This window comes from Coregonus clupeaformis, chromosome 18 (genome assembly GCF_020615455.1).
Source record: "Coregonus clupeaformis isolate EN_2021a chromosome 18, ASM2061545v1, whole genome shotgun sequence".
NCBI lineage: Eukaryota > Metazoa > Chordata > Actinopteri > Salmoniformes > Salmonidae > Coregonus > Coregonus clupeaformis.
In genome coordinates, this window is record NC_059209.1 from 28,017,759 (window position 1) to 28,045,514 (window position 27,756).

A 27,756-nucleotide genomic window follows, 5' to 3' on the forward strand; every position below is an offset into this window, starting at 1 on the left:
AGCCGAGTCACAGACTTCTGATTGCACACACTTCATACCTGACTGGGAATCTACACTCTTAGAAAAAAAGAACCCTCTATGAATGTTTCCACCAGCCTTATTAGCCTTTAAAATTTAACTTTTTATGACAAGTGTTTTACTCTACACAGAGAAAAATTACACAATCACACTCAACTCTGGCTATTAACACCAACACTGGGGTTCTTCTACACCACTGAGTGTTAAGTTAATTTAACTCCTGAATGAACACTAGAAATGTTAAAAATCAACACAACGTACAACTGGCCAATTTGCTGTGTACCATACAAATACACTGCTGGTTCACTCATACTCCCTTCTATTCTTCTACTCTCTGCTCAATAGAATTCTAGAAAATACTAATTTGAAAGACAGAATTCATGGCAAAGATATCAAGTATGTCAGTACTGTATATGTAAAATGATTAAGGGAATACCAGATACATGCACAAATATTCCCATATAGGTAGTTTCCAACATTCTCATACATTTTTAAACTGATCAGATTACTCAAACTCCTGATGTTAAAGTTTAAACACAGAGGTTAACACTAATGCTCAGGAACTATTTAAAATAAAGAAAAAAGTTATAATATAAAAGCTTATTCAGAAGGGTTCTATGTAGAACCCTTCTTGCCTTCCAAATAATAATTATTGCCTTACAAATAATTATTCTTGCCTTACAAAGAATAATCAAATAACCATTTCTTCCAAAAACTGTTCTTAGGATGTTAAAGGTTCTAGGTAGAACACTATCCCTCCGCAAAGAACCCTTTTAGTAAACAAATATTCTAAGAGTGTAGGGTGTTTCTCACAGGAGATAATAGGTGATTGTTTCTTTGACGGTAGTACTTACGAGATAAAACTAGGCTTCGCTATTGGACATAGACTGTATCCAGAAAGATGACAGTGAAGTCATGGCACTTTAGTGCTACATGATATAAACAATAGGCTAATGCTGTATGATGCAAAATAATTTCCTAACGGATACAATAAAGCCATCATAATGAAAGACTTAGGGCTCTATTCAATCCATATCGCGGAAGTTCAGCGTTACAGCGAGATTGAAATTTAAAGGCAATGTTCCCGCGTTAGCGGAGACTGCATTCACGGTAAACGCTGCATATGTCGGATCAAGCGGAAATTACCTTTACATTTATATCGCACAATCTGTATCGCTTCAACGATACATCTTGAATAGAGCCCTTAATCTGTTGTGTATCATTCAAAATGTGAGTCAATCATCTCTCAAATAAGAGTTCAATTTAACAGAGGATGCTTGAAAAAAATATTTTCTAATATTTATTTACTGCAGGCCACATCTCTTCAAGTGTAAATTGGAGTTGTCTCTAATATATGTAATCAGATTGGGTAACTTCTCATCTTCATAACTTCAGAAATACAGTCTGTATCTTAGTGCAATAGTCTGAATGGCTATGAACCTATTATCACATTTGACATAACATAAGCACATCTAAACAAGCCTTTCAATAGGCAGTGGTATGTAGCCAAATCCAATCAAGATTCAACATGTTTGTCTTTCTTCCTTGACAGATGTGAACGTGCAATGTAAGAAAAAGTCAATAAAAACACCCACAGAAACATCACTCTACATTTGAAGACAAAAAGTACCTTGTTGTCAAAGAAAAACGAATTTTATTATATAAATGCCAAAAGTATGGATTGCTCATTCACAATTTAATATCAGTGAGAGTGCAAAAACAGTTCCCTTCAAGTCATAATCAGTCAAGTCAACCTGAGCGAGTCTAACAAACAGTTTATACAGGTAGTCACTCGCACGGCTAACGCAGAGCAAACCAGAGTTACATTAAGAGAACAGTTTTCTAGATACACAGCACAATAATCAAATGCCTCGCAAACAAGTTTAGTTAAGCACTGGTGAAAAAAGTACAAATGATTAACCCCAAATGAACTCTGTCTCCAACATTGAAATGCAGAGTTAAAAACGCTGCTGCTGTATCCTTCATTACAACCCCATTGAGATCATTATACCATTGAATCCATGACCAAATCCTTCCAATAAGAATGACTAACATAAGCCATTAGCTTTTGTTTGTTTTTCTGTGAAGAAATCACACTGCGAGTCTATACATGAGAAAAAACGCACAATTATGCGATTAGTCAAGATCTGTTACATCTGTTGTTGTGAAAGGACCCTGGCAAGATAAGGTAAAGATAGTAAGACAATTCTTATGGGAGAGGGGTCTGTATGAAGAAACAAGGTATTCCCAACATTTTAGTTATAAAATAATTAACAATTAATCATACACAACTGTCTCTCTACACACATCTCTCATACACTTATTATGAGCTATGCAACACATAAAAGACGACCATCATTAGAAAATACAAGAAAGCGCTACCAAATGAAGTAACAATGGAACAAAACATACATCACACACTTGCATAAGTTCAGTTAATGTTTAAATGTCCCTGGTGCAAGAGGAAATTAGAAAAACAATACAACACAAAAACAAAACCGAGTGACAATTAGGCCTACATTTAGTTTTCAGCCAACAGAAACAAACCACATTACACTGTTACATTCAATATCTCTTTGTTTCGCCTACAGTCTTCTCAGGATAGTCTGTTGTAGAGCTAGTAAAACCTCCTGGTCCAGGTCTGCGTCCCAAATGGCATCCTATTCCCTATATAGTGCACTACTTTTGACCAGAGCATTATGGGTAGTAGTGCACTATAGTAGTTCAAAGTAGTAGTGCACTATTTAGGGAATAGGGTGCCATTTGGGATGCATCCAACAAAAAACAAAACCCAAAACCCAAGCCTCCTCTACCACCCCACCTTGCGGCTGGCCTGGGCCCAGCTCCACAGCTCCAGCCCTGGAATGGGACTCTCCTCTCCTCCTCTCCATCCCTCCATCAGTCCAGGTCCAGGATCTGTTCAGCTAGGACGTCCATGGCAGCTGAGGCCTTAGAAGCGCCTGGCCCAGAGTCAACAAACATCTGGGGGATCTCACTCCCAAAGTAGATCTTACTATTAGCTGCTATGGCCTGGAACTTCATCAGCTGCAGGTACTCTGGCGTTAGCTTCAACTGGGAGCGCAGAGAGAGAGGCATAGAGAGAGAGAGACATACCAATTAGGATCTGGCTAAAAATACTTGAATCAATTATAGAACCCATTGCCCTTTATGGTTGTGAGGTCTGGGGTCCGCTCACCAACCAAGAATTCACAAAATGGGACAAACACCAAATTGAGACATCACCTACAGAGAGATGAACTTGGAGAAGAGTCCCCTAAGTAAGCTGGTCCTGGGGCTCTGTTCATAAACACAAACAGACCCCACACAGCCCCAGGACGACAACAACAACAACAACACAATTAGACCCAACCAAATCATGAGAAAACAAAAAGAGAATTACTTGACACATTGGAAAGAACAAACAAAAAAACAGAGCAAACTAGAATGCTATTTGGCCCTAAACAGAGAGTACACAGTGGCAGAATACCTGACCACTGTGACTTACCCAAACTTAAGGAAAGCTTTGACTATGTACAGACTCAGTGGGCATAGCCTTGCTATTGAGAAAGGCCGCCGTAGGCAGATCTGGCTCTCAAGAGAAGACAGGCTATGTGCACACTGCCCACAAAATGAGGTGGAAACTGAGCTGCACTTCCTAACCTCCTGCCAAATGTATGACCATATTAGAGACACATATTTCCCTCAGATTACAGAGAAAACAAACCCAATTTTGATAAACTCCCTTATCTACTGGGTGAAAAACCACAGTGTGCCATCACAGCTGCAAGATTTGTGACCTGTTGCCACGAGAAAAGGGCAACCAGTGAAGAACAAACACCATTGTAAATACAACCCATATTTATGTTTATTTATTTATTGTACTTTAACTATTTGCACATTGTTACAACACTGTATATATACATAATATGACATTTGAAATGTCTTTATTCTTTTGAAACTTCTGAGTGTAATGTTTACTGTTAATATTTATTGTTTATTTCACTTTTGTTTACTATCTACTTCACTTGCTTTGGCAATGTTAACATACGTTTCCCATGCCAATAAAGCCCTTAAATTGAAATTGAATTGAATTGAGAGAGAGAGAGAGGGGAGGGGGGAGACAGGAGAAGGAAAGAGATAAAGAGTGAGAGGAGGAGAGAGAAAGAGTGAGAGGAGAGGGGGAGAGAGAGAAAGCGGGGAGGAGAGAGAAAAAACGGTGGGAGAGAGAGAGAGAGCAGTGATGGACGCCTGGCTGTACTGTGATGCTGTTAGATTGTAGCCTGAGGGGCAGTGTGTTCTCTCTCACTGTTCCAGCCACTCCCAATTCACCCCCTTCTACCTTCCCTTGGCTCTAACCCTTGGATATTTGTAGATCTGCATGGAGGAAGCAATATAGTGGGAGCAGAGAGCTCTTTAACTGCCCTGATTATGCAGACCCTTCAGATCTGCAAACATGGAAGGGTTAGGGCAGAGGGGAGGGTGTAGAGAGCACACTGGGAACCAGCTGTCCTCTCTCAGTATGCTCCTCTCACCTTATTGGCCTCAGCAGCTCTTTGTGCTGTGTAGAACTCTGCATCGGCCCTGGCCCTCATCTTGGCCAGGAAAGCTCTGTCTGCAACCCAGGGGTCAGAGGTCAGAGACAAAGAGGAGTGGGTCAGAGAGGAGGCAACGGCATTAGCAGGGCTATAAAGTGTAGAAAGTAAAACATGACGATAAACTATTGTAGAAAAGAAGAGTCCCTTGGGCTTTGGGAAATGCCAACACTAGTTAAAATTGAAACTATGTCTGAGGAGACAGGAGGGAGCAGGGATATGTCTAAATCAGGGGTTCTTCAACTTTTTCAGCTCAAGACCTAAATGAGCAACTGACCATCCTCCCGTGACCCAAATTGTCCTCCAACGACCCGAATTAATAAGAAATATTGGGTAATTATAGATGTATTCTCATAACTCGCGACCCACCTTTCACATGCCCAGGGCCCACCATAGTTTAAGAAACCCTGTTTAAAATGTATTTCACCTAAGCTTTGAGCTTCTACACTCAGTCAGTCCTCAGAGAACGGCTTTTTCTACCATCATGACTCACAAAAATGTAGAGCATCCTAAAAGCCCAGTTGTACCACTGGCCAGTGGCCTAATGACAATTATACAGGTCTTATCATTTCGCCAGATATACACACCTTCAATTTCAGAGATCGTTTTCTCTGTTTCTTTCTCCATGACTTTCTGGCTAAACTTGATTTCCGCCACTTGAGCCACCTTCTCTGCCTCTGTAGAGCAGCACATGGAGGAGACAGGAAATTAACCTTATATTCTGTGATTTAAGCGAGAAAACTGACAGAATCCCTCTTAAAAATGGTCATTTGTTTATAAAATGTCAGTGTATTATCGTAAATGTCAGTTTAATATTTTGTCAGTGTAAATGTAAGGTCATAGTGCGTTAGTGTCTCTCATGACTCACCAATCACAGCCCTCTTCCGCTCTGTCTCCGCCTCCTTCTCCACCACCTTCTGAGTCTGAGCAGAAATCAGCAGCTTTGTCTTCTCAGCTTCCCTAAACCCACACACACACAAATATTACAGCTGCGTGCCAACAGCTGGTTAACATCTTTCTCCAGTCCCACAGCACACAGTGATTCCATCACTCCCTAGAACATCCTTAAACAACAACAGCCTGGTGAGTGTCCCTCCAATAACATTACTCAACACCATGAATAAATAGCATCATCAGTCCATCACTAAAGTCTTCCAGATGGAAGTGGAGAGCAGACAGAGAGACATGAACCAGCAGAGACAGATCCACATACTTTGGGTCTGCATCCTTCTTTTTTATGTAGTACATTGGTCAAAAGTAGTGCACTATTTAGGGAATATGGTGCAATTTGAGACGCACACTAGGTCCGGGGAGAACAAATATGGGTGATTCTACAGAAGTGGTGTAAATTCCTGTCTCACCCCCAAAAAACTATAAAAATCATATGCTCTATTCCAAGGCAATAACAAACATACTTAAATTAATATAGTACAAAGCTATTGTTTATACATCTATTTCAATTGAAAGGTTACTGTCCCAAACCATGACTCCTTACCTTTAGCAACTCATGACTTTTGTATTTTCTTAACACTATTATTTCAATAAAACATCTTGAGTTGTTCTATTATTACACAGAAAGATACTGATCTAATTATTTGTTTATTTTATTTTTAAATATCTTTCTCTGAAAAATGCTGCCCCCACTTTTGATGTCGCTACCGAAACACACACTAAAACACTGTAGAATGAATGTCCCTTAAGCTACCACCCTACAAATACACTACATGACCAAAAGTATGTGGACACCTGCTTGTCAAACATCTCATTCCAAAATCATGGGCATTAATATGGAGTTGGTCCCCCCTATGCTGCTATAACAGCCTCCACTCTTCTGGGAAGGCTTTCCACTAGATGTTGGAACATTGCTGTGGGGACTTGCTTCCATTCAGCCACAAGAGCATTACTGAGGTCGGGGCACTGATGTTGGGCGATAAGGCCTGGCTCACAGTCAATGTTCCAATTCATCCCAAAGGTGTTCGATGGGGTTGAGGTCAGGGCTCTGTGCAGGCCAGTCAAGTTCTTCCACACCTATCTCGACAAACCATTTCTGTATGGACCTCGCTTTGTGCACGGGGGCATTGTCATGCTGAAACAGTATAGGGCCTTCCCCAAACTGTTGCCACAAAGTTGGAAGCACAGAATCATCTAGAGGACCACCATGTGGGTAGGTGACACAAGGTCTTTACCGGACTCTCTTTTCAAAGATGGCTAGAAATGCAAACATTTTGTGCTCTTGTTGGAAGCAACCACTCCCCCATTGTTGACTAGAAATTAGCTATAACTGGGCGAATATCTCACTAACTAGCAAAGAATATGAACAAATGTGCACAAGTGGCTACATGCAGCTCTCACTTTGATCTCAAAACAAGCGCATCTACTTGCGACCACTCATACTGTAGCCTAAACACAGTCCAGTTCAAAGTGAATGGCAAAGATCCATATATGGCAATGGTTATTTGCATATAGGCCTACTGCAGCTCTGATTGGTTATGGCGCACCGGTCTGTGTAGAGTACGGGCCTAAGTTGTGCCTGTCAATGCAATATAATCATAGAAAATCTCTTGCACAGTTAGTTTTGCATACTAAATCTTGCATAGTTCATTTTGTTACGGTATATTACATTGAAAGTGGCTAATATTGAGTTGATTCGATCACAATTCCCACAGTTGAGCACAACGTTGTTAGTGTTAACTAAAGGGGAAAACTGTAGAAAGTTGAGTGAAGTTCAATCTCGTGCTTCTCTGCGTGGGCTGATATTTCTTCTACGTGGCAGTCCCAGGGGAGCTGCGCGCAGTTTAGAGGGATCATTGCTCCCAACCCATAGGAATCCCCACCCAGTTGACTACTTTTAAATGGTGGAAGCTCTCAATGACAATGTCTAAACTCATTTTGGTAATTTCCATCTAGAATCCATTATTTATCTCTATGATTGACACTTGACACCGAAACGCCTGTTATTTTGCCAAAATAAAGATAGATGTTTAAACTATCACTTTACCTATCAACATAATTAATTATATGCATAAGTAATTCAATCAACAAGTTTTAGATTCATACAATCAACATTGAACATTTTCCAGAGAACAAGAGATTATATTTCTCTAAATTCAATTTAAAAGGTTTTGAAAATCAGGTAAAAAAATAATGTATTTATTAAATCAGTATGCAAATAAAATTGATGTAAGGAATTCAGGTAAATATTCAATACAAACAGTGTGTGAGTAGTATATACACTCCCCGACAGTTTATTAGGTACACCACCCTGTTCATGAAAATGGATCACTCCTACAGACAGTGAGTCACGTGGCCATGGCTTGCTATATAAAGCAGGTAGACAGGCATCGAGGCATTCAGTTACTGTTCGATTTAACGTTACAATGGGCAAAATGAGTTACCTATGCGACTTTGATGATGATCGTTGGTGCCAGGCATGCCGGATCCAGTATCTCAGAAACGGCCGCCCTCCTGGGCTTTTCACGCACGACAGTGTCTAGAGTTTACCGAGAACGGTGCAACAAACAAAAAACATCTCGTCAGCGGCAGTCCTGTTGGGGCGGAAACAGCTCGTTGATGAGAGAGGTCAAAGGAGAATGGCAAGAATTGTGCAAGCTAACAGGCGAGCCACAAACAACGGCGCAGTACAACAGTGGTGTGCAGAACGGCATTTCGGAACGCACAACTCATCGATCCTTGTCACGGATAGGCTATTGCAGCAGACAACCACACCGGGTTCCACTCCTATTAGCTAAAAACAAGAAGAAGAGTCTCCAGTGGGCACACGATCACCAACACTGGACAATTGAGGAGTGGAAAAACATTGCCTGGTCCGACGAATTCCGGTTCCTGTTGCATCATGCTGATGGCAGTCCATGGACCCATCCTGCAGTGTCAATGGTACAGGCTGGAGGCGGTGGTGTACCGCCGTCCAATCTGCAGCAACTGCGTGATGCCATCGCGTCAGCATGTACCAACACACCTGTGGAATGTTTCCGACTTGTAGAATCCATGCCCCGAAAAATTCAGGCTGTTCTGGCGGCAAGGGGGGTGTCCAACCCGGTACTAGATTGGTGTACCTAATAAACTGTGCATGTGTATGTCTACCTGACATATGTTGGAAGACAAGTGTGCTGAAAGTTTGGAACAAATATGATACAAATGTGATTTTCTTTCCAACCCCCAATTTATACTGCTTCTGTAGAACGGCCCATATAAAGAACAGACAGCAGGGGGTTGGGATTTCTATAATGTTTTAGAATGTTTCAGTGTTCTACAGCCAACTGTTCTACTCACATCATCTCATAGTTCCTGCGAATGCTCTCAGGGATGTTGGGCTTCGTGACCCGGACCGCCTGTGGTAAAGATTGCCAAACCACAATCATGAAGAAGAGGGGAGACTGGAGATTATATTGAACATTCTTTTACTGTGGTACTGCAAGTGAATACATGGTAATAAGAGGAATTATCATTACCAGAGGATCATCTAGGCTGAGTTCCAAATGGCACTCTATTCCCTTTGTAGTGCACTACCTTTGACCAGGCCCCATAAGCTTCTAATCAAGGGAATAAATAGGGTGCCATTTGGGAGACAGCCCTTGTAAAACTTGGGAGCAGAAAAAACAAACACAACCCTCCCCCTCTTCCCCAAACTCCCTCTGGAGTTAACTGTGGTGTAGTATTATTAGTTCCTGGCAGAACCTACAGTTGTTATTGTGGTTTCTTGTAGAGGATTTATGGGAAGAAACAGCTGAGTGTTTTTAAACCCAGTGGGGCATTAAGACCTTTATTTTTTTAAGCTAGAGACCCAAATGAGGAAAACCCTTTTTTTAACCATATCAGCTCTACAGGAATAGAGAAAAGACTGAAACCATATCAGCTCTACAGGAATAGAGAAAAGACTGAAACCATATCAGCTCTACAGGAATAGAGAAAAGACTGAAACCATATCAGCTCTACAGGAATAGAGAAAAGACTGAAACCATATCAGCTCTACAGGAATAGAGAAAAGACTGAAACCATATCAGCTCTACAGGAATAGAGAAAAGACTGAAACCATATCAGCTCTACAGGAATAGAGAAAAGACTGAAACCATATCAGCTCTAACAAGAATAGAGAGAAAAGACTGAAACCAGGAATGAGCAGAGTTGGGGAGGAAGTTATTATTTCTCTCCTATGTCTGCCAGAATGTTCCCATTGTTCTCCAGTCCAGAAATTGCAACTAGGGATGTGACAAATTGAACATTTTTCTTAACGTTTAAATTAGTTTTTGAGAACTAACAATTATCTAAATGAAAACGAGACAGTCAGGGAGAATTGAAAATTACCAAAACAATTAATTTAGCAGAATATATTTTGTTATTATGTTTAAGCAAAATAACACAGCATTAGCCATGGCAAATGCATAGAATTGCAGGAAATTTGCTCTAAAACTGCAAAATTGTCTCTCTGCTGCATGGCAAAATGTGCAGGATTGCAGGAAATGTGCTTTAAAACTGCAAAAATGTTTCTCAGCTCCATGGAGAAATTTGTAGAATTGCAGAAAAGTGCCTTAAAAATGCAAACATTTCTCTACACCGCCAAAATGTGGGCCTCTAAAATTCTCTGAAATTAAGCCGCGCCAGCTGGCCGACCCTGCCACGACCACCTCCCACGCCCACCACCTAAGCCCCCTTTTGATCCAGAAAGAACCCTGCTTTACAGTCCATACAGAAGCCTTTAGCAGCCCACTCATCACCTGACATTCATCATCACAATATCAGGTTTTTGGCACGACTGAATTTCAGAGAAAATGTTATGGGGGCCTCAGTCGAGCAGTGAATTCAACTACAAAGACCAGGGAGGTTTTCCAATGCCTTGCAAAGAAGGGCACCTATTGGTAGATGGGTAAAAAATAAAGAAAGCAGACATTGAATATCCCTTTGATCATGGTGAAGTTATTGATGACACTTTGGATGGTGTATCAATACACCCAGTCACTACAAAGATACAGGCGTCCTTATTCAGTTGCCGGAGCGAAAGGAAACCGCTCACCATGCCAATGGTGACTTTAAAACAGTTAGAGTTTAATGGCTGTGATAGGAGAAAACTAAGGATGGATCAGCAACATTGTAGTTAGGCTACTCCACAACACTAACCTAAATGACAGAGTGAAAAGAAGGAAGCCTGTACAGAATAAAAAATATTCCAAAACATGCATCCTGTTTGCAATAAGGTACTAAAGTAAACTGCAAAAAATGTGGCAAAGAAATTAACTTTATGTCCTGAATACAAAGCGTTGTTTGGGGCAAATTGAAAACAAAACATCACTGAGTAACACTTCATATTTTCAACTATGGTGGTGGCTGCATCATGTTATGGGTTTGCTTGTCATTGGCAAGGAGTTTTTTTTTTAGGATCAAAAGAAACAGAATAGAGCTTAGCACAGGTAAAATCCTAGAGGAAAACCTGGTTCAGTCTGCTTTCCAACAGCCACTGTGAGACAAATTCACCTTTCAGCAGGACAATACCCTAAAACACAAGGCCAAATATACACTGGAGTTGCTTACCAACACGACGTTGAATGTTCATGAGTGGCCTAGTTACAGTTTTGACTTAAAATCGGCTTGAGAATTTATGGCAAGACTTGAAAATGGCTTCTAGCAATGAAGAATTGATCTTTTACAAATGCTCAAATTTTTCTTCCACTTTGACATTAGAGTATTTTGTGTAGATCGTTGACAAAAAATTACAATTAAATCTATTTTAATCACACCTTGTAACACAATAAAATTTGGAAAAAGTCATTCTGAAGGCACTGTAAATATATTTAAATAAACATAGATTAATTCACCTTGAATTAACATATTTATACTGGTATGCAAGGATTCCCTAAGACTAGTTTTTAGTCTCTCTCGCCCTCCTCACGTCTCCCACCTCACATGTCTCTCTCCCTCCTCACACGTCTCTCTCTCCCTCCTCACATGTCTCTCTCTCCCTCCTCACATGTCTCTCTCTCCCTCCTCACACGTCTCTCTCTCCCTCCTCACACGTCTCTCTCTCCCTCCTCACACGTCTCTCTCTCCCTCCTCACACGTCTCTCTCTCCCTCCTCACATGTCTCTCTCGCCCTCCTCACACGTCTCTCTCGCCCTCCTCACACGTCTCTCTCGCCCTCCTCACACGTCTCTCTCGCCCTCCTCACGTCTCCCACCTCACGTCTCTCTCCCTCCTCACACGTCTCTCTCTCCCTCCTCACACGTCTCTCTCTCCCTCCTCACACGTCTCTCTCTCCCTCCTCACACGTCTCTCTCTCCCTCCTCACACGTCTCTCTCTCGCCCGCCTCACGTCTCTCTCCCGCCTCACGTCTCTCTCTCCCTCCTCACACGTCTCTCTCGCCCTCCTCACACGTCTCTCTCGCCCTCCTCACACGTCTCCCACCTCACGTCTCTCTCCCTCCTCACACGTCTCTCTCTCCCTCCTCACACGTCTCTCTCTCCCTCCTCACACGTCTCTCTCTCCCTCCTCACACGTCTCTCTCTCGCCCGCCTCACGTCTCTCTCCCGCCTCACGTCTCTCTCGCCCTCCTCACACGTCGTCTCTCTCGCCCTCCTCACACGTCGTCTCTCTCGCCCTCCTCACACGTCGTCTCTCTCGCCCTCCTCACACGTCGTCTCTCTCGCCCTCCTCACACGTCTCCTCTCTCGCCCTCCTCACACGTCTCCTCTCTCGCCCTCCTCACACGTCTCCTCTCTCGCCCTCCTCACACGTCTCTCTCGCCCTCCTCACACGTCTCTCTCGCCCTCCTCACACGTCTCTCTCGCCCTCCTCACGTCTCTTTCTCCCTCCTCACATCTCTCTCTTCCTCCTCCCATCTCTCTCTTCCTGTTCCCATCTCTCTCTTCCTGCTCCCATCTCTCTCTTCCTCCCCCCATGTCTCTCTCCCTCCTTCCATGTCTCTTTCCCTCCTTCCATCTAACTCTGCCAGTCAGTTCCAGTACCTGTATGATGAGTCCAGGAGCCATGCTGGTCAGATCCTCTTGTAGGGTCAGCTTCAGGTTCTCATCTATCTGGTCTGAGGAGGGAAAAACAACACACACACACAGACACCCCACACACACACAGAACAGGGTTAGAGGATATACCATGGAGACAGAGGCTGCCATTTGTGATACCCACTGTAGCATGCATAGGTCGTAAGCCCATAGTAGAGCTAACTAGCTAGCTACTGCTGTTAGCTAGCCAGATATCCATGAATAATTTTTAGCTAGCTACCCATGAAGAATTGACATCTACCTTAGATAACATTGGTTTTAGGTCATTTTTTACTGTTATACTATCTAGATTATTACATTATTACAATTCACATATATCTAGCTGATAATTATGAAGTAAAATGTTTGCTTTGTGTATATATCTTGTTTCGCCGCTATTGCCATTGCCCTGGCTTGAAGAAGGAAGGTTCCGTGAATGGGTAAGTCCATAGTAAGTCAATAGGGCAAACTGGCTAGCAAGCTAGCCACGAAGAATTGTTAGCTAGCTACCCACAAAGAATTGACCTTGGATAACATTGGTTTTAGGTCATTTTTGCCTGTTATACTATCTGGTTAGCTACACTATTACGATTCACATATATCTACCTGATACTTATGAGGCAAAACGTTTGCTTTGTGTATATCTTGTTTTGTCTCTATTGTTGCGATTGTCCTGGCTGGAAGAAGATTCCGTGAATGGGGAGATGCAGCGTGAGTTAATACAGTAGGGGGAGTGCGAGTGCTTCTAAAATGAAATGTTTTATGCGTTCTACACAATCTCGTCCTCACAAGAACGTACTCAAGAGAACGTCCTCGGAGAATGCACTTGGAGCATGGTAGTATGCATATTGAGAAACACCCTTTAAACCCTTTTAACGAATATTCTAGAACTGCCTATTGTTTACACTTACCGAACAAGCCAATGTAGACCTCCTGTAGAGAATGGACGCTGCAGAACTGGTTGAGCTCATGGTGAACCTTATTGAATATTAGGGCCTTGTCGTAATCCGCTGTGAAGTTCTTCACTATATCATACACTGTAGAGGAGAGAAGAAAGAGTTGCTGTGAAGTTTCTCATTATATCATACACTGCAGAGAACAGAGAAAGATATCATACACTGCAGAGAACAGAGAAAGATATCATACACTGCAGAGAACAGAGAAAGATGTCATACACTGCAGAGAACAGAGAAAGATATCATACACTGCAGAGAACAGAGAAAGATATCATACACTGCAGAGAACAGAGAAAGATATCATACACTGCAGAGAACAGAGAAAGATATCATACACTGCAGAGAACAGAGAAAGATATCATACACTGCAGAGAACAGAGAAAGATATCATACACTGCAGAGAACAGAGAAAGATATCATACACTGCAGAGGACAGAGAAAGATATCATACACTGCAGAGAACAGAGAAATATATCATACACTGCAGAGAACAGAGAAAGATATCATACACTGCAGAGAACAGAGAATGATATCATACACTGCAGAGAACAGAGAAAGAAGTGTGGCTACATTAAGTAAGTAGTAGTGGCTACAGTAAATAACCCACTGGGCACACACTGGTTGAATCAACGCTGTTTCAACGTAATTTGTCAACGTTTTGTGACATGGAATCTACGTGGAAAATACATCGGATTTGAAAAAAAGTCATCAACCAGAACCGTTTTCATCTCATTTCAACCAGCGTTGCAAACATTGTGGGGAGTCACGTGACGCAATCTGTGGAATGGCAGCTTGAAAAGACAGCTCCGGGCACAATTGCAATTTTCATTACATTTTTACCTGTTAAACAACCAATTTTAACCTTTTGAGTTTTAAAATGCTCATACATTTGTCGTAGTAAATATAATTTGTTATAGATTGGTCTGACTAAAATGTTCTGTAAGACCCATTTGGAGCCTGTTTTCAATAAATGCTGTTCCAGGTCAGAGAACAAAAGGTCAGAGAACAAAAGGACAGAGAACACCTTATCTTCTCACCAGATGGCCTAGGAATGCGATAATAGGACAACAGCCCCACCTCCGGCCATAGATCAACAGATACTCCTCAACGAGTTCCCTGGACACACACAGACATTTCACTGCACGCACACTCATTCTCAAACTCCCCTGTCTACTGGTCGGGTGCCAAGGGCAGAGGACTCTGCCGTGCACCAATGGGGCTTCTGCTCTGGACAGAGCAGACCCGCCTCCTACGCCTCGGGAACCAACCAGGGACTAGAAGAAGGACCCCTTCCTTTATGTTACATTGTATAAAGTATGCTGTAAACTGTTTAATCATCCTTCTCAGCTGACACTAATAGAGTGCTATATGATTAGGTCCATGCATGTTAATTAGCAGGATCCCATGCATGTTAGCTAACAGTAACAGATATCTCTGTGTTTAATAAACTGCCTTTTGCTTAAGCAAATTCCTCTTTGTCTAGCGTCGATGGTTTTGTACTCCCTCTCCTAATTATGGTTTCACCAACACATCCAACATGCATACATCTAAAATGCCAAATTCGTCGAAAGAGGAAAGAAAACAGGGAAATATTAAGCCCACAGTCCCGAAAGCAAACGAGCGAGGTGACGATGCTAAAGATGGCGACAACAAGGACAAAGCTACAGAGCTAGAAGAGAACAACCTGACTAAAGAATTAGCGGGTATCTACCGGCTCTTAAAACAAATACAAGAGGACCAGAAAAGCAACATGGTGGAGCTTAAGAAAACCACAACACCAATCAAAGGAAAGCTTTCGGATGTTCTTGAACGCCTTTCCAGTGCAGAGGCCTGACTTGGCTTTTTGGAGGAGGCGAGTAAGCAGGCTCTAGCTAACCCTTCTGTTAGCCTAGCTGACCTGGAACTCCTCATAGAGTGGACAGTCAAGATAAACTTTTTAAACGCAATAATTTACCTTTCACAATCTTCCCAGAGAACTGCGAGACAGGCAATGCTCTAGCTTTCCTTCAGAAAACCATCCCTGAGATCCTCGACATCGACTTCCTCAGGACTGCTGATAGAACGGGCGCACCGCACACTGACCCACAATGGCACGGGCCAACCACTGAGAACCCTAATCTCAAAGTTCCTCTTCTTCCAAGATGCCATCTGCATAAGGAGGGCTGCAAGTGCAAAGAAAGACGTCCACAAGATCAACGAATCAGCATCTACCCGGACTACAGCAGAGATGTCCAGAACCAGCAACAGAAATTCCAGGAGTGCAAGAAGCTTCTCCACGAGCGCCAAGCGCACTGCGCATCGACACCGGGGGATGATAGCGCTAGTTCAACGACCCGAAGAAGGCACCACAATTCATCAACTCCATGTGATTTACTACAGTACCAGTAAAACGTTGACACACCTACTCATTCAATGGTGGTTCTTTATTTTTACATTGTAGAATAATAGTGAAGGCATCAAAACTATGAAATAACACATATGGAATCATGTATTAAACAAAATAGTGTTAAACAAATCAAAATATATTTTATATTTGAGATACTTCAAATAGCCATCCTTTGCCTTGATGACAGCTTTGCACACTCTTGGCATTCTCTCAACAAGCTTCACCTGGAATGCTTTTCCAACAGTCTTGAAGGAGTTCCCACATAAATATATATGCTGAGCACTTGTTGGCTGCTTTTCCTTCACTCTGCCGTCCGACTCGTCCCAAACCATCTCAATTGGTTTGAGGTCGGGGGATTGTGGAGGCCAGGTCATCTGATGCAGCACTCCATTAATCTCCTTCTTGGTAAAATAGCCCTTACACAGCCTGGAGGTGTGTTGGGTCATTGTCCTGTTGAAAAACAAATGATAGTCCCACTAAGCCCAAACCAGATGGGATGTCGCATCGCTGCAGAATGCTGTGGGAGCCATGCTGGTTAAGTGTGCCTTGAATTCTAAATAAATCACATACAGTCTCACCAGCAAAGCACCCCCACACCATAACACCTCCTCCTACATGCTTTAAGGTGGGAACTACACATGCAAAGATCATCCGTTCACCAACACCGCGTCTCACAAAGACACAGCGGTTGGAACCAAGCATCTCAAATTTGGACTCCAGACCAAACCGGTCTAATGTCCATTGCTCGTGTTTCTTGGCCCAAGCAGGTATTTTCTCATTATTGGTGTACTTTAGTAGTGGTTTCTTTGCAGCAGTTCGACCATGAAGGCCTGATTCACACAGTCCCCTCTGGACAGTTGATGTTGAGATGTGTCTGTGACTTGAACTCTGTGAAGCATTTATTTGGGCTAACATTTCTGAGGCTGGTAACTCAATGAACTTATCCTCTGCAGCAGAGGTAACTCTGGGTCTTCCATTCCTGTGGCGGTCCTCATGAGAGCCAGTTTCATCATAGTGCTTGATGTTTTTTGCGACTGCACTTGAAGAAACTTTCAAAGTTCTTGAAATGTTCTGTATTGACTAACCCTCATGTCTTAAAGTAATGATGGACTGTCATTTCTCTTTGCTTATTTGAGTTGTTCTTGCCATAATATGGACTTGGTCTTTTACCAAATAGGGCTATCTTCTGTATATCCCCCCTACCTTGTCACAACACAACTGAAATTCCACAAATTAACTTTTAACAAGGCACACCTGTTCATTGAAATGTATTCCAGGTGACTACCTCATGAAGCTGGTTGAGAGAATGCCAAGAGTGTGCAAAGCTGTCATTTCATAGTTATAATAAAGAAAAACCCTTGAATGAGTAGGTGTGTCCAAACTTTTGACTGGTACTATATATACAATGCATTCGGAAAATATTAGTTAATCATCAATCTACACACAATACCCCGTAATGACAAAACGAAAACAGGTTTTTAGAAATGTTTGCAAATGTATTACAAATAAAAAAACTGAAATATCTTATTTACATAAATATTCAGAACCTTTGCTATGAGACTCGACCATCCTTGATATGTTTCTACAACTTGATTGGAGTCCACCTGTGGTAAATTCAATTGATTGGACATGATTTGGAAAGACACACACCTGTCTATAAGGTCCCACAGTTGACAGTACACGCCAGAGCAAAAACCAAGCCATGAGGTCGAAGGAATTGTCAGTAGAGCTCCGAGACAGGATTGTGTCGAGGCACAGATCTGAGGAAGTGTACCAAAAAAGTTCTGCAGCATTGAAGGTCCCCAAGAACACAGTGGCCTCCATCATTCTTAAATGGAAGAAGTTTAGAACCACCATGACTCTTCCTAGAGTTGGCCGCCCGGACAAACTGAGCAAACGGGGGAAAAGGGCCTTGGTCAGGGAGGTGACCAAGAACCTGATGGTCACTCTGACAGAGCTCCAGAGATAGTCTGTGGAGATGGGAGAACCTTCCAGAAGGACAACCATCTCTGCAGCTCTCCACCAATCAGGCTTTTATGGTAGAGTGGCCAGACGGAAGACATTCCTCAGTAAAAGGCACATGACAGCCCGCTTGGAGTTTGCCAAAAGGCACCTAAAGGACTCTCAGAGCATGAGAAACAAGATTCTCTGGTCTGATGAAACCAAGATTGAACTCTTTGGCCTGAATGCCAAGTGTCACGTCTGGAGGAAACCTGACACCATCCCTACGGTGAAGCATGGTGGTGGCAGCATCATACTGTAGAGATGTTTTTCAGCGGCAGGGACTGGGAGACTAGTCAGGATCAAGGGAAATATGAACTGAGAAAAGTACAGAGAGATCCTTGATGAAAACCTGCTCCAGAGCACTCAGGACCTCAGACTGGGGGCGAAGGTTCACCTTCCAACAGGACAACGACCCTAAGCACACAGCCAAGACAACGCAAGAGTAGCTTCGGGACAAGTCTCTGAATGTACTTGAGTGGCCCAGCCAGAGCCCGGACTTGAACCCAATCTAACATCTCTGGAGAGACCTGAAAATAGCTGTGCAGCGACGCTCCCCATCCAACCTGACAGCGCTTGAGAGGATCTGCAGAGAAGAATAGGAAAAACTCCACAAATACAGGTGTGCCAAGCTTGTAGCATCATACCCAAGAAGACTCGAGGCTGTAATCGCTGCCAAAGGTGCTTCAACAAAGTACTGAGTAAAGTGTCTGAATACTTATGTAAATGTGATATTTCAGTTTTGTTTTTTAATAAATTACCAAAAATGTCTAAAACCTGTTTTTGAGTTTGTCAGTATGGGGTATTGTGATGCGGGGGGGGACATTTAAATCAATTTTAGAATAAAGCTGTAACGTAACAAAATGTGGAAAAAGTCAAGGGGTCTGAATACTTTCCGAATGCACTGTATACACAAAAGTATGTGGAAACCCCTTCAAATTAGTGGATTCGGCCATTTCAGCCACACCCGTTGCTGACAGGTGTATAACATTGTGCACACAGCCATGCATCTCTATAGACAAACATTGGCAGTAGAATAGCCTTACTGAAGAGCTCAGTGACATTCAAGGTGGCACCGTCATAGGATGCCACCTTTCCAATAAGTCAGTTTGTCAGACGAATTTCTGCCCTGCTAGAGCTGCCCGGTCAACTGTAAGTGCTGTTATTGTGAAGTGGAAATGTCTAGGAGCAACAATGGCTCAGCCGCTAAGTGGAAGGCCACACAGGATTGAGATGGAGACGTGAATCCAACATATTAATAACTTGTAGATTACATTTTAAATCAACCAACCATCCTTCATATACAGTGGGGAGAACAAGTATTTGATACACTGCCGATTTTGCAGGTTTTCCTACTTACAAAGCATGTAGAGGTCTGTAATTTTTATCATAGGTACACTTCAACTGTGAGAGACGGAATCTAAAACAAAAATCCAGAAAATCACATTGTATGATTTTTAAGTAATTAATTTGCATTTTATTGCATGACATAAGTATTTGATCACCTACCAACCAGTAAGAATTCCAGCTCTCACAGACCTGTTAGTTTTTCTTTAAGAACCCCTCCTGTTCTCCACTCATTACCTGTATTAACTGCACCTGTTTGAACTCGTTATCTGTATAAAAGACATCTGTCCACACACTCAATCAAACAGACTCCAACCTCTCCACAATGGCCAAGACCAGAGAGCTGTGTAAGGACATCAGTGATAAAATTGTAGACCTGCACAAGGCTGGGATGGGCTACAGGACAATAGGCAAGCAGCTTGGTGAGAAGGCAACAACTGTTGGCGCAATTATTAGAAAATTGAAGAAGTTCAAGATGACGGTCAATCACCCTCGGTCTGGGGCTCCATGCAAGATCTCACCTCGTGGGGCATCAATGATCATGAGGAAGGTGAGGGATCAGCCCAGAACTACATGGCAGGACCTGGTCAATGACCTGAAGAGAGCTGGGACCACAGTCTCAAAGAAAACCATTAGTAACACACTACGCAGTCATGGATTAAAATCCTGCAGCGCACGCAAGGTCCCCCTGCTCAAGCCAGCGCATGTCCAGGCCCGTCTGAAGTTTGCCAATGACCATCTGGATGATCCAGAGGAGGAATGGGAGAAGGTCATGTTGTCTGATGAGACAAAAATAGAGCTTTTTGGTCTAAACTCCACTCGCCGTGTTTGGAGGAAGAAGAAGGATGAGTACAACCCCAAGAACACCATCCCAACCGTGAAGGATGGAGGTGGAAACATCATTCTTTGGGGATGCTTTTCTGCAAAGGGGACAGGACGACTGCACTGTATTGAGGGGAGGATGGATGGGGCCATGTATCGCGAGATCTTGGCCAACAACCTCCTTCCCTCAGTAAGAGCATTGAAGATGGGTCGTGGCTGGGTCTTCCAGCATGACAATGACCCGAAACACACAGCCAGGGCAAGTAAGGAGTGGCTCCGTAAGAAGCATCTCAAGGTCCTGGAGTGGCCTAGCCAGTCTCCAGACCTGAACCCAATAGAAAATCTTTGGAGGGAGCTGAAAGTCTGTATTGCCCAGTGACAGACCCGAAACCTGAAGGATCTGGAGAAGGTCTGTAAGGAGGAGGCCAAAATCCCTGCTGCAGTGTGTGCAAACCTGGTCAAGACCTACAGGAAACGTATTATCTCTGTAATTGCAAACAAAGGTTTCTGTACCAAATATTCAGTTCTGCTTTTCTGATATATCAAATACTTATGTCATGCAATAAAATGCAAATTAATTACTTAAAAATCATACAATGTGATTTTCTGGATTTTTGTTTTAGATTCCGTCTTTCACAGTTGAAGTGTACCTATGATAAAAATTACAGACCTCTACATGCTTTGTAAGTAGGAAAACCTGCAAAATCGGCAGTGTATCAAATACTTGTTCTCCCCACTGTACAAGACAATATCCAAAGGTAAAAGTGTATTATTAATATCATGAATTTGGCATCCTATTTATAGGGCTAATGGTAACTACTTCTAAACTTCCAAAGATCCAATCAACCATGGATGAATGATAGTATACCTAGCTACGCAATTAAATGATGTTGTCCTTTGTTGGGCTAATTAGATGTCAATGTAGCCTACATAAACCCAACCTCACTCCATCTGTCATAACAAAAGAGACTGAGCACTTTGAGAGAACTTAAGAGTATACACAGTGTTTAAATGTCTCCAGATGCCTTTCACTAACAGAAAAAGTGATTTGCTAAAGATTTGTTTTATTTTACTCAAACAGCTAAAAAGGTCCAATGAAGACAGTTTTATCTCAATATCAAATCATTTCTGGGTATTCAGAAGTGGGATTCAACGTGCAAGGAGTCGAGGAATCAACATTTTGTGCATCGACTTTCCACCACTACGTCATCTCCGTTAACTTTGGAAAAATGACGACAGCAGCAAAGTCTTGTATGGCAATACTTTGAGAAGTTAAATGAGAAGGAAATGCAAACTTTGCAAGGTGGAATTGAGGTACAGCAATGGTAGTACAGGTGCAATGCTTAACCATCTGAAAGGGACTGTCACGTCTAATCCCACTCTCCGGCGCCGGTCCACTAACTGGCAACCCATCTTTACGCACACCTGAGTCTCATCAGTCACACCTGATTTTGTTATCAGTTATCAGGCAGTATTGGTTGTTTCCTTGTCAGACGTTTCTCTTGTTTTGAATCGTTCTATGTTCTAAGGAAGGCCAAAACTCCATCCCACCAAAACAGGCAGACATTTCAGGCAGTCTTTTCAAACAGCTCTTACACTAAAGGGGCATTATCATCAATTTCACAATTTTACAGTATTATTCCAACCTCATAGTGTGGAAATATATACACACGTTTTTACTGCACAGGGCCGTTAAGACTGAATACAATACACAAGTTGGAAAATGAGCCACCCTTTGAAATAATGGTGCAGTGGACAACGCACTGTTACAATACATAGGTTACAAAGTTCTGAAATAGTACAGCCTATATACTAAGGAGGGATTAGAAAATTAGACATGCTATGCCACAAGTAAGATCAGTTTTGAGTTTTGTGTTGAGAGAGATTAAACTTGAGCACATAGTAAAATTAAAATTAAACTACAATAAGGGTTGTTGTTGTTTTATCCGTTCCACCTTTTGATTTATTGGCTAATGACTTTACCTGCTGAGGGTACGAGGTAGTTCACCACTTCTATCCGGTCAAAGTAAATCATCACTCCACCACTGAAATAAATCAAAACAGAATGTAACTACACATACATGCAATAAATCATCAAGAATGGAGATAAAAGTAGCTGGTCGTTTTTTTTGCATCTATCAAGTTTATTTTGGGAAGAGATGGCAGACAACCCTACCCTGTTCCACACGGTACATTCTTCACTTCATCTGTCTGTAGAGTGGTCTACAAAGACAGAAATAAAGAGAAGGCATTCAACACTCAACAAATCCATTATTTCCGCAGGGCTCAATTCAATAAAACCTGCATTTTAGTATTTACACAGTAGTTCCTTTTTCCAAGGACAAATAACTTCACAGACTGGTCTTGGGCACTGTATACTGTCACTTTCCAGAAAAAGTGTGTGGGCTTGGGGCGATGTTTGTAAACAAACTCACAAAGACACTGCTTAGCCTAAACATTGAATTCCAGCCTCAGTCTTTGTTCAACTACATTTGAACCTAAACCCCTCACTCCCAGTCAGACCTGGCATGCCGAGGGCCTGTTCCTGAGACCGTTCTGTCTGTCTCACCTGCACAGACTTGAAATTAGTGATGAAGGGCATCATGAGGTGGAAGCCAGGGCTACTGGTGGTGGTCAGGAGAGCTCCTCCTCTGTGGAACACACACATGATCACATCACATGTAAATGACAAGAATCACATCAGGGCCAAATGTCCAAATGGTTCTGATGTAGTGTGCAACCACAGTTGCAAATGTTAGTTGTAAATGTGAGAGGAGACTGGAGATTTTGCTGGACTTATCTGATGTCTAACACAAAATAATGTTAGCCCTCTTTCTATAATCACACTACAGATATAATCTGAGTTTAGTGGTGGTATTTGAGGTATGTGTGCAGTGCACTGCAAGGTGAACTGATGCATGTCTCCAGAAACCAAAATGCATTAATACACAGTAAGCCTCACAGTAGAGAAAGCAATGACTAGCCAAATATCTGACTGACCTGTAGTAAACTCCAGTGTGTCCCTCCTCAATCTTGTGCACAGAAGAGAAGAGAGCTGCACCTCCAATTGCACAGATTATTGAGGCTATGGCACCCAACTGTGCCATCCTGGGAAGAAGAAGGACAAACAATGAGTTTCAAAAGGATCAACATACACAATGTTGGACATTGGGGATAGATGAATGAAATAATAGCTCAAAAGCCTTTCACTAGCCACTATAACAAGTAGGCTAGCATATGGCGTTTATGACAATACATTTGTAGTAAATAGAGTTATCTTGCAAGCTCTGGATATTAGCTAGAACAGTTGAATAGAATCAACCAGTGCCTTCTATACTGAACAAAAATATAAACGCAACATGAAAAGTGTTGGTCCCATGTTTCATAAACTGAAATAAAAGATCCCAGAAATGTTTCATACGCACACAAAGCATATTTCTCAAAAATGTTGTGCACAAATTTGTTTACATACTGTACCTGTTAGAAAGCATTTCTCCTTTGCCAAGATAATCCATCCACCTGACAGGTGTGGGATATCAAGAATCTGATTAAACAGCATGATCCTTACACAAGTGCACCTTGTGCTGGGGACAATAAAAGCCCACTCTAAAATGTGCAGTTTTGTCACACAACAAAATGCAAAAGATGTCTCACGCCAGCCCAGGACCTCCACATCCGGCTTCTTCACCTGCGGTATCATCTGAGACCAGCCACCCGGACAGCTGATGAAACTGTGGGTTTGCAAAACCAAAGAATTTCTGCACAAACTGTCAGAAACCATCTCAGGGAAGCTCATCTGCGTGCTGGACGTCCTCACCAGGGTCTTGACCTGACAGCAGTTCGGCATTGTAACCGACTTCAGTGGGCAAATGCTCATCTTTGATGGCCACTGGCACGCTGGAAAAGTGTGCTCTTCACAGAGGAATCCCAGTTTCAACTGTAATGGACAAATGGCAGACATCGTGTATGGCATAGTGTGGGCGAGCGGTTTACTAATGTTAACGTTTTGAACAGAGTGCCCCATGGTGGCGGTGGGGTTATGGTATGGGCAGGCATAAACTAAGGACAATGAACACAAATGCATTTTATTGATGGCAATTTGAATGCATAGAGATACCGTGACGAGATCCTGAGGCCCATTGTTGTGCCATTCACCTGCTGCAATCACCTCATGTTTCACCATGAGCATGCATGGCCCCATGTCGCAAGGATCTGTACACAATTCCTGGAAGCTGAAAATGTCCCAGTTCTTCCATGGCCTGCATACTCACCAGACATGTCACCCATTGAGAATGTTTGGGATGCTCTAGATCGACATGTATGACAGCGTGTTCCACTTCCCGCCAATATCCAGCAACTTCACACAGCCATTGAAGAGGAGTGGGACAACATTCCACAGGCCACAATCAACAGCCTGATCAACTCTATGCGAAGGAGATGTGGCGCGCTGCATGAGGCAAATGGTGGTCACACCAGATACTGACTGGTTTTCTGATCCACGCCCCTACTTTTTTTTTTTTAAGGTACCTGTGACCAATAGATGCATATCTGTATTCCCAGTCATGTGAAATCCATAGATTAGGGCCTAATGAATGTATTTCAATTGACTGATTTCCTTAGATGAACTGTAACTCAGTAAAGTCTTTGAAATTGTTGCATGTTGCGTTAATATTTTTGTTCAGTGTATTTGGAATAGGCTATAGCTTTATAAATAGAAGGCTCTGGAATCAATCACATGTAACAATAACATATGTGATACCCAGGCACAGGGCAGGCATATTGCTGTCAAGCTAAACTCCTCTGTCAGGAAGAAGAAGCTTAGCTGAGACATCAACAAGGATATCCTCTTATAACCTTGTAGCGTTTTAAGAGGATTGGCCAAGACAGGGCGTGATTAAAACTTCTCCCAGCTGCCTTACCTCATAACAATCCTAACAACAACTGCAGCCAGCCCAAACGTACTAGTGTGTAGTTAGCTATATAAACAAGAAACTCAATAAGCTAGCTACTATAGTGTTCTTAGATCGCTAAACAAACCTCAAGTCAAGCAATGACAGGAAGCAGGCCTTTGATACCAGGAGGTCGTGAACATTGATCTTGCACGTGTAAGATCAGTAACTTTGGTTCCACTTTCTAACATGGAGAAGTTGATTCACTTTGAGTTGACAGAATACTGACAGTTAAACATGAATTCGCTAGTCGCCCAGTCTTGGACGTATTCACACACCCCTCTCCAGCAAGGCAAGACGAAATAAGACAACAACGTAACAGGCAACAGTTTAGCTTTTTAGCAAGCTATGCTAACGTTACAGAGGAAGGTAACTAGCCAGCTATGCTAGCTACTTTAGCTAGCTAGCTAACGTTAACCTAGGCTACGTTCGATTTCAAACACGGAGACGGTCACATCCATTGACAAAATATTTCACTCACATTGTTGTCATTGTAGATACTTGATACGTACGTTAAACCTCCATTGATAAAAGTGTTCTAGAAAACCGTACTATTACCTGTATTATTATCGTTTGAGGTGCCTCCTCCACGGACAACAATACGCAAACACCTGCTACCAGGTTCACTTCCGCATTTTGCGTCCTACGTCATCAGTTGGAGGTTCTTCAATGAGGAAATATCCCACAAGACCAACAGAGGGCGACAAAGAGTATCAAAGAAAGCAAATTATTCTGTTGTGAAGTTGATTATGTGAAAAGAGCAATCATATCTCTAGCATAATTATATTTATATTCATTGTGACACTGATGTTACCCATTTACACAGGAGTACTGATAGGTCAATTGCTACCCCTTGGCTTAAGTGATACTTGAGTGATTAGACTAGGGGGCAGAGTAGCTTTTATATTACTGCAATAGCATGGTAGGAACTAAGTTTTCGTCAGTGTTTCACAGGGGATAAAAATGACTGGGGAACATGTTATTGTATAAATTCACCCCTTAGTCCTGTGCGAATATGAGAGTTGTGAGGTTTTAATGGGTGCAGGGGTAGTTGGTAGGGCAATGCACATCCAATACAATAGGTGGCGGCATGTACCTGTAACATTTGTTTGCGGACCACCATAATACCAAAGAAGTGGTGTGCAGATGAGCGCGTTGTCCCTGAAGGTCTTGTGTGGGTAAAAGCCAATTTATGCTTGATCTGTTAATGTGCTCGTAGGCGCCGTATGGATGGTGTGATGCAATTGCGTAGCCTCTGGAAGCAAGCAGAGGCCAAACTGAGTGCTGCACTGCACCGCCGTGCACCTTTCATTTTTAACAATGCGGAGGGTTCCATATACAGTTGAAGTTGGAAGTTTATATACACCTTAGCCAAATACATTTAAACTCAGTTTTTCACAATTCCTGACATTTAATCCTAGTAAAAATTCCCTGTCTTAGGTCAGTTAGGATCACCAATTTATTTTAAGAATGTGAAATGTCAGAATAATAGTAGAGGGAATTATTTATTTCAACTTTTATTTATTTCATCACATTCCCAGTGGGTCAGAAGTTTACATACACTCAATTAGTATTTGGTAGCATTGCCTTTAAATTGTTTAACTTGGGTCAAACGTTTCGGGTAGTCTTCCACAAGCTTCCCACAATAAGTTGGGTGAATTTTGGCCCATTCCTCCTGACAGAGCTGGTGTAACTGAGTCAGTTTTGTAGGCCTCCTTGCGCGCACATGCTTTTTCAGTTCTGCCCACAAATGTTCTATAGGATTGAGGTCAGGGCTTTGTGATGGCCACTCCAATACCTTGACTTTGTTGTCCTTAAGCCATTTTGCCACAACTTTGAAGTATGCTTGGGGTCATTGTCCATTTAGAAGACCCATTTGCGACCAAGCTTTAACTTCCTGACTGCTGTCTTGAGATGTTGCTTCAATATATCCACATCATTTTCCTTCCTCATGATGCCATCTATTTTGTGAAGTGCACCAGACCCTCCTGCAGCAAAGCACCCCCACAGCATGATTCTGCCACCCCTGTGCTTCACGGTTGGGATGGTGTTCTTCGGCTTGCAAGCCAACCCCTTTTTTCTCCAAACATAACGATGGTCATTATGGCCAAACAGTTCTATTTTTGTTTCATCAGACCAGAGGACATTTCTCCAAAAAGTACGATCTTTGTCCCCATGTGCAGTTGCAAACCGTAGTCTGGCTTTTTTATGGCGGTTTTGGAGCAGTGGCTTCTTCCTTGCTGAACGGCCTTTCAGGTTATGTCGATATAGAACTCGTTTTACTGTGGATATAGATACTTTTGTACCTGTTTCCATCAGCATATTCACAAGGTCCTTTGCTGTTGTTCTGGGATTGATTTGCACTTTTCGCACCAAAGTACGTTCAGCTCTAGGAGACAGAACACGTCTCCTTCCTGAGCGGTATGACGGCTGCGTGGTCCCATGGTGTTTATGCTTGTGTACTATTGTTTGTACAGATGAACGTGGTACCTTCAGGTGTTTGGAAATTGCTCCCAAGGATGAACCAGACTTGTGGAGGTCTACAATTTTTTTCTGAGGTCTTGGCTTATTTCTTTTGATTTTCCCATGATGTCAAGCAAAGAGGCACTGAGTTTCAAGGTAGGCCTTGAAATACATCCACAGGTACACCTCCAATTGACTCAAATGATGTCAATTAG

The 27,756-nt window shown here is 42.5% G+C and overlaps 1 protein-coding gene across 2 annotated transcripts; it reads right to left on the reverse strand.

Annotated features, from left to right (window-relative positions):
- Window positions 1-1,645: 1,645 nt before the first annotated feature.
- LOC121530657 (erlin-2) lies at window positions 1,646-25,723 on the reverse strand. 2 transcript variants are annotated; one of them, XM_041835787.1, is made up of 12 exons: window positions 25,637-25,723; window positions 23,130-23,237; window positions 22,699-22,780; window positions 22,306-22,352; window positions 22,113-22,174; window positions 13,529-13,654; window positions 12,585-12,658; window positions 8,901-8,959; window positions 5,479-5,570; window positions 5,198-5,287; window positions 4,551-4,630; window positions 1,646-3,090 (listed from the first exon to the last, which is right to left on the reverse strand). In XM_041835787.1, exons 2-12 carry the CDS (start codon window positions 23,234-23,236, stop codon window positions 2,917-2,919), a joined length of 993 nt encoding a protein of 330 aa, XP_041691721.1. In that variant the 5' UTR covers window position 23,237; window positions 25,637-25,723; the 3' UTR covers window positions 1,646-2,916. The 2 variants fall into 2 exon arrangements, with proteins under 2 accessions (XP_041691721.1, XP_041691720.1); XM_041835786.1 differs by having other exon boundaries at window positions 25,560-25,647.
- Window positions 25,724-27,756: the final 2,033 nt, after the last annotated feature.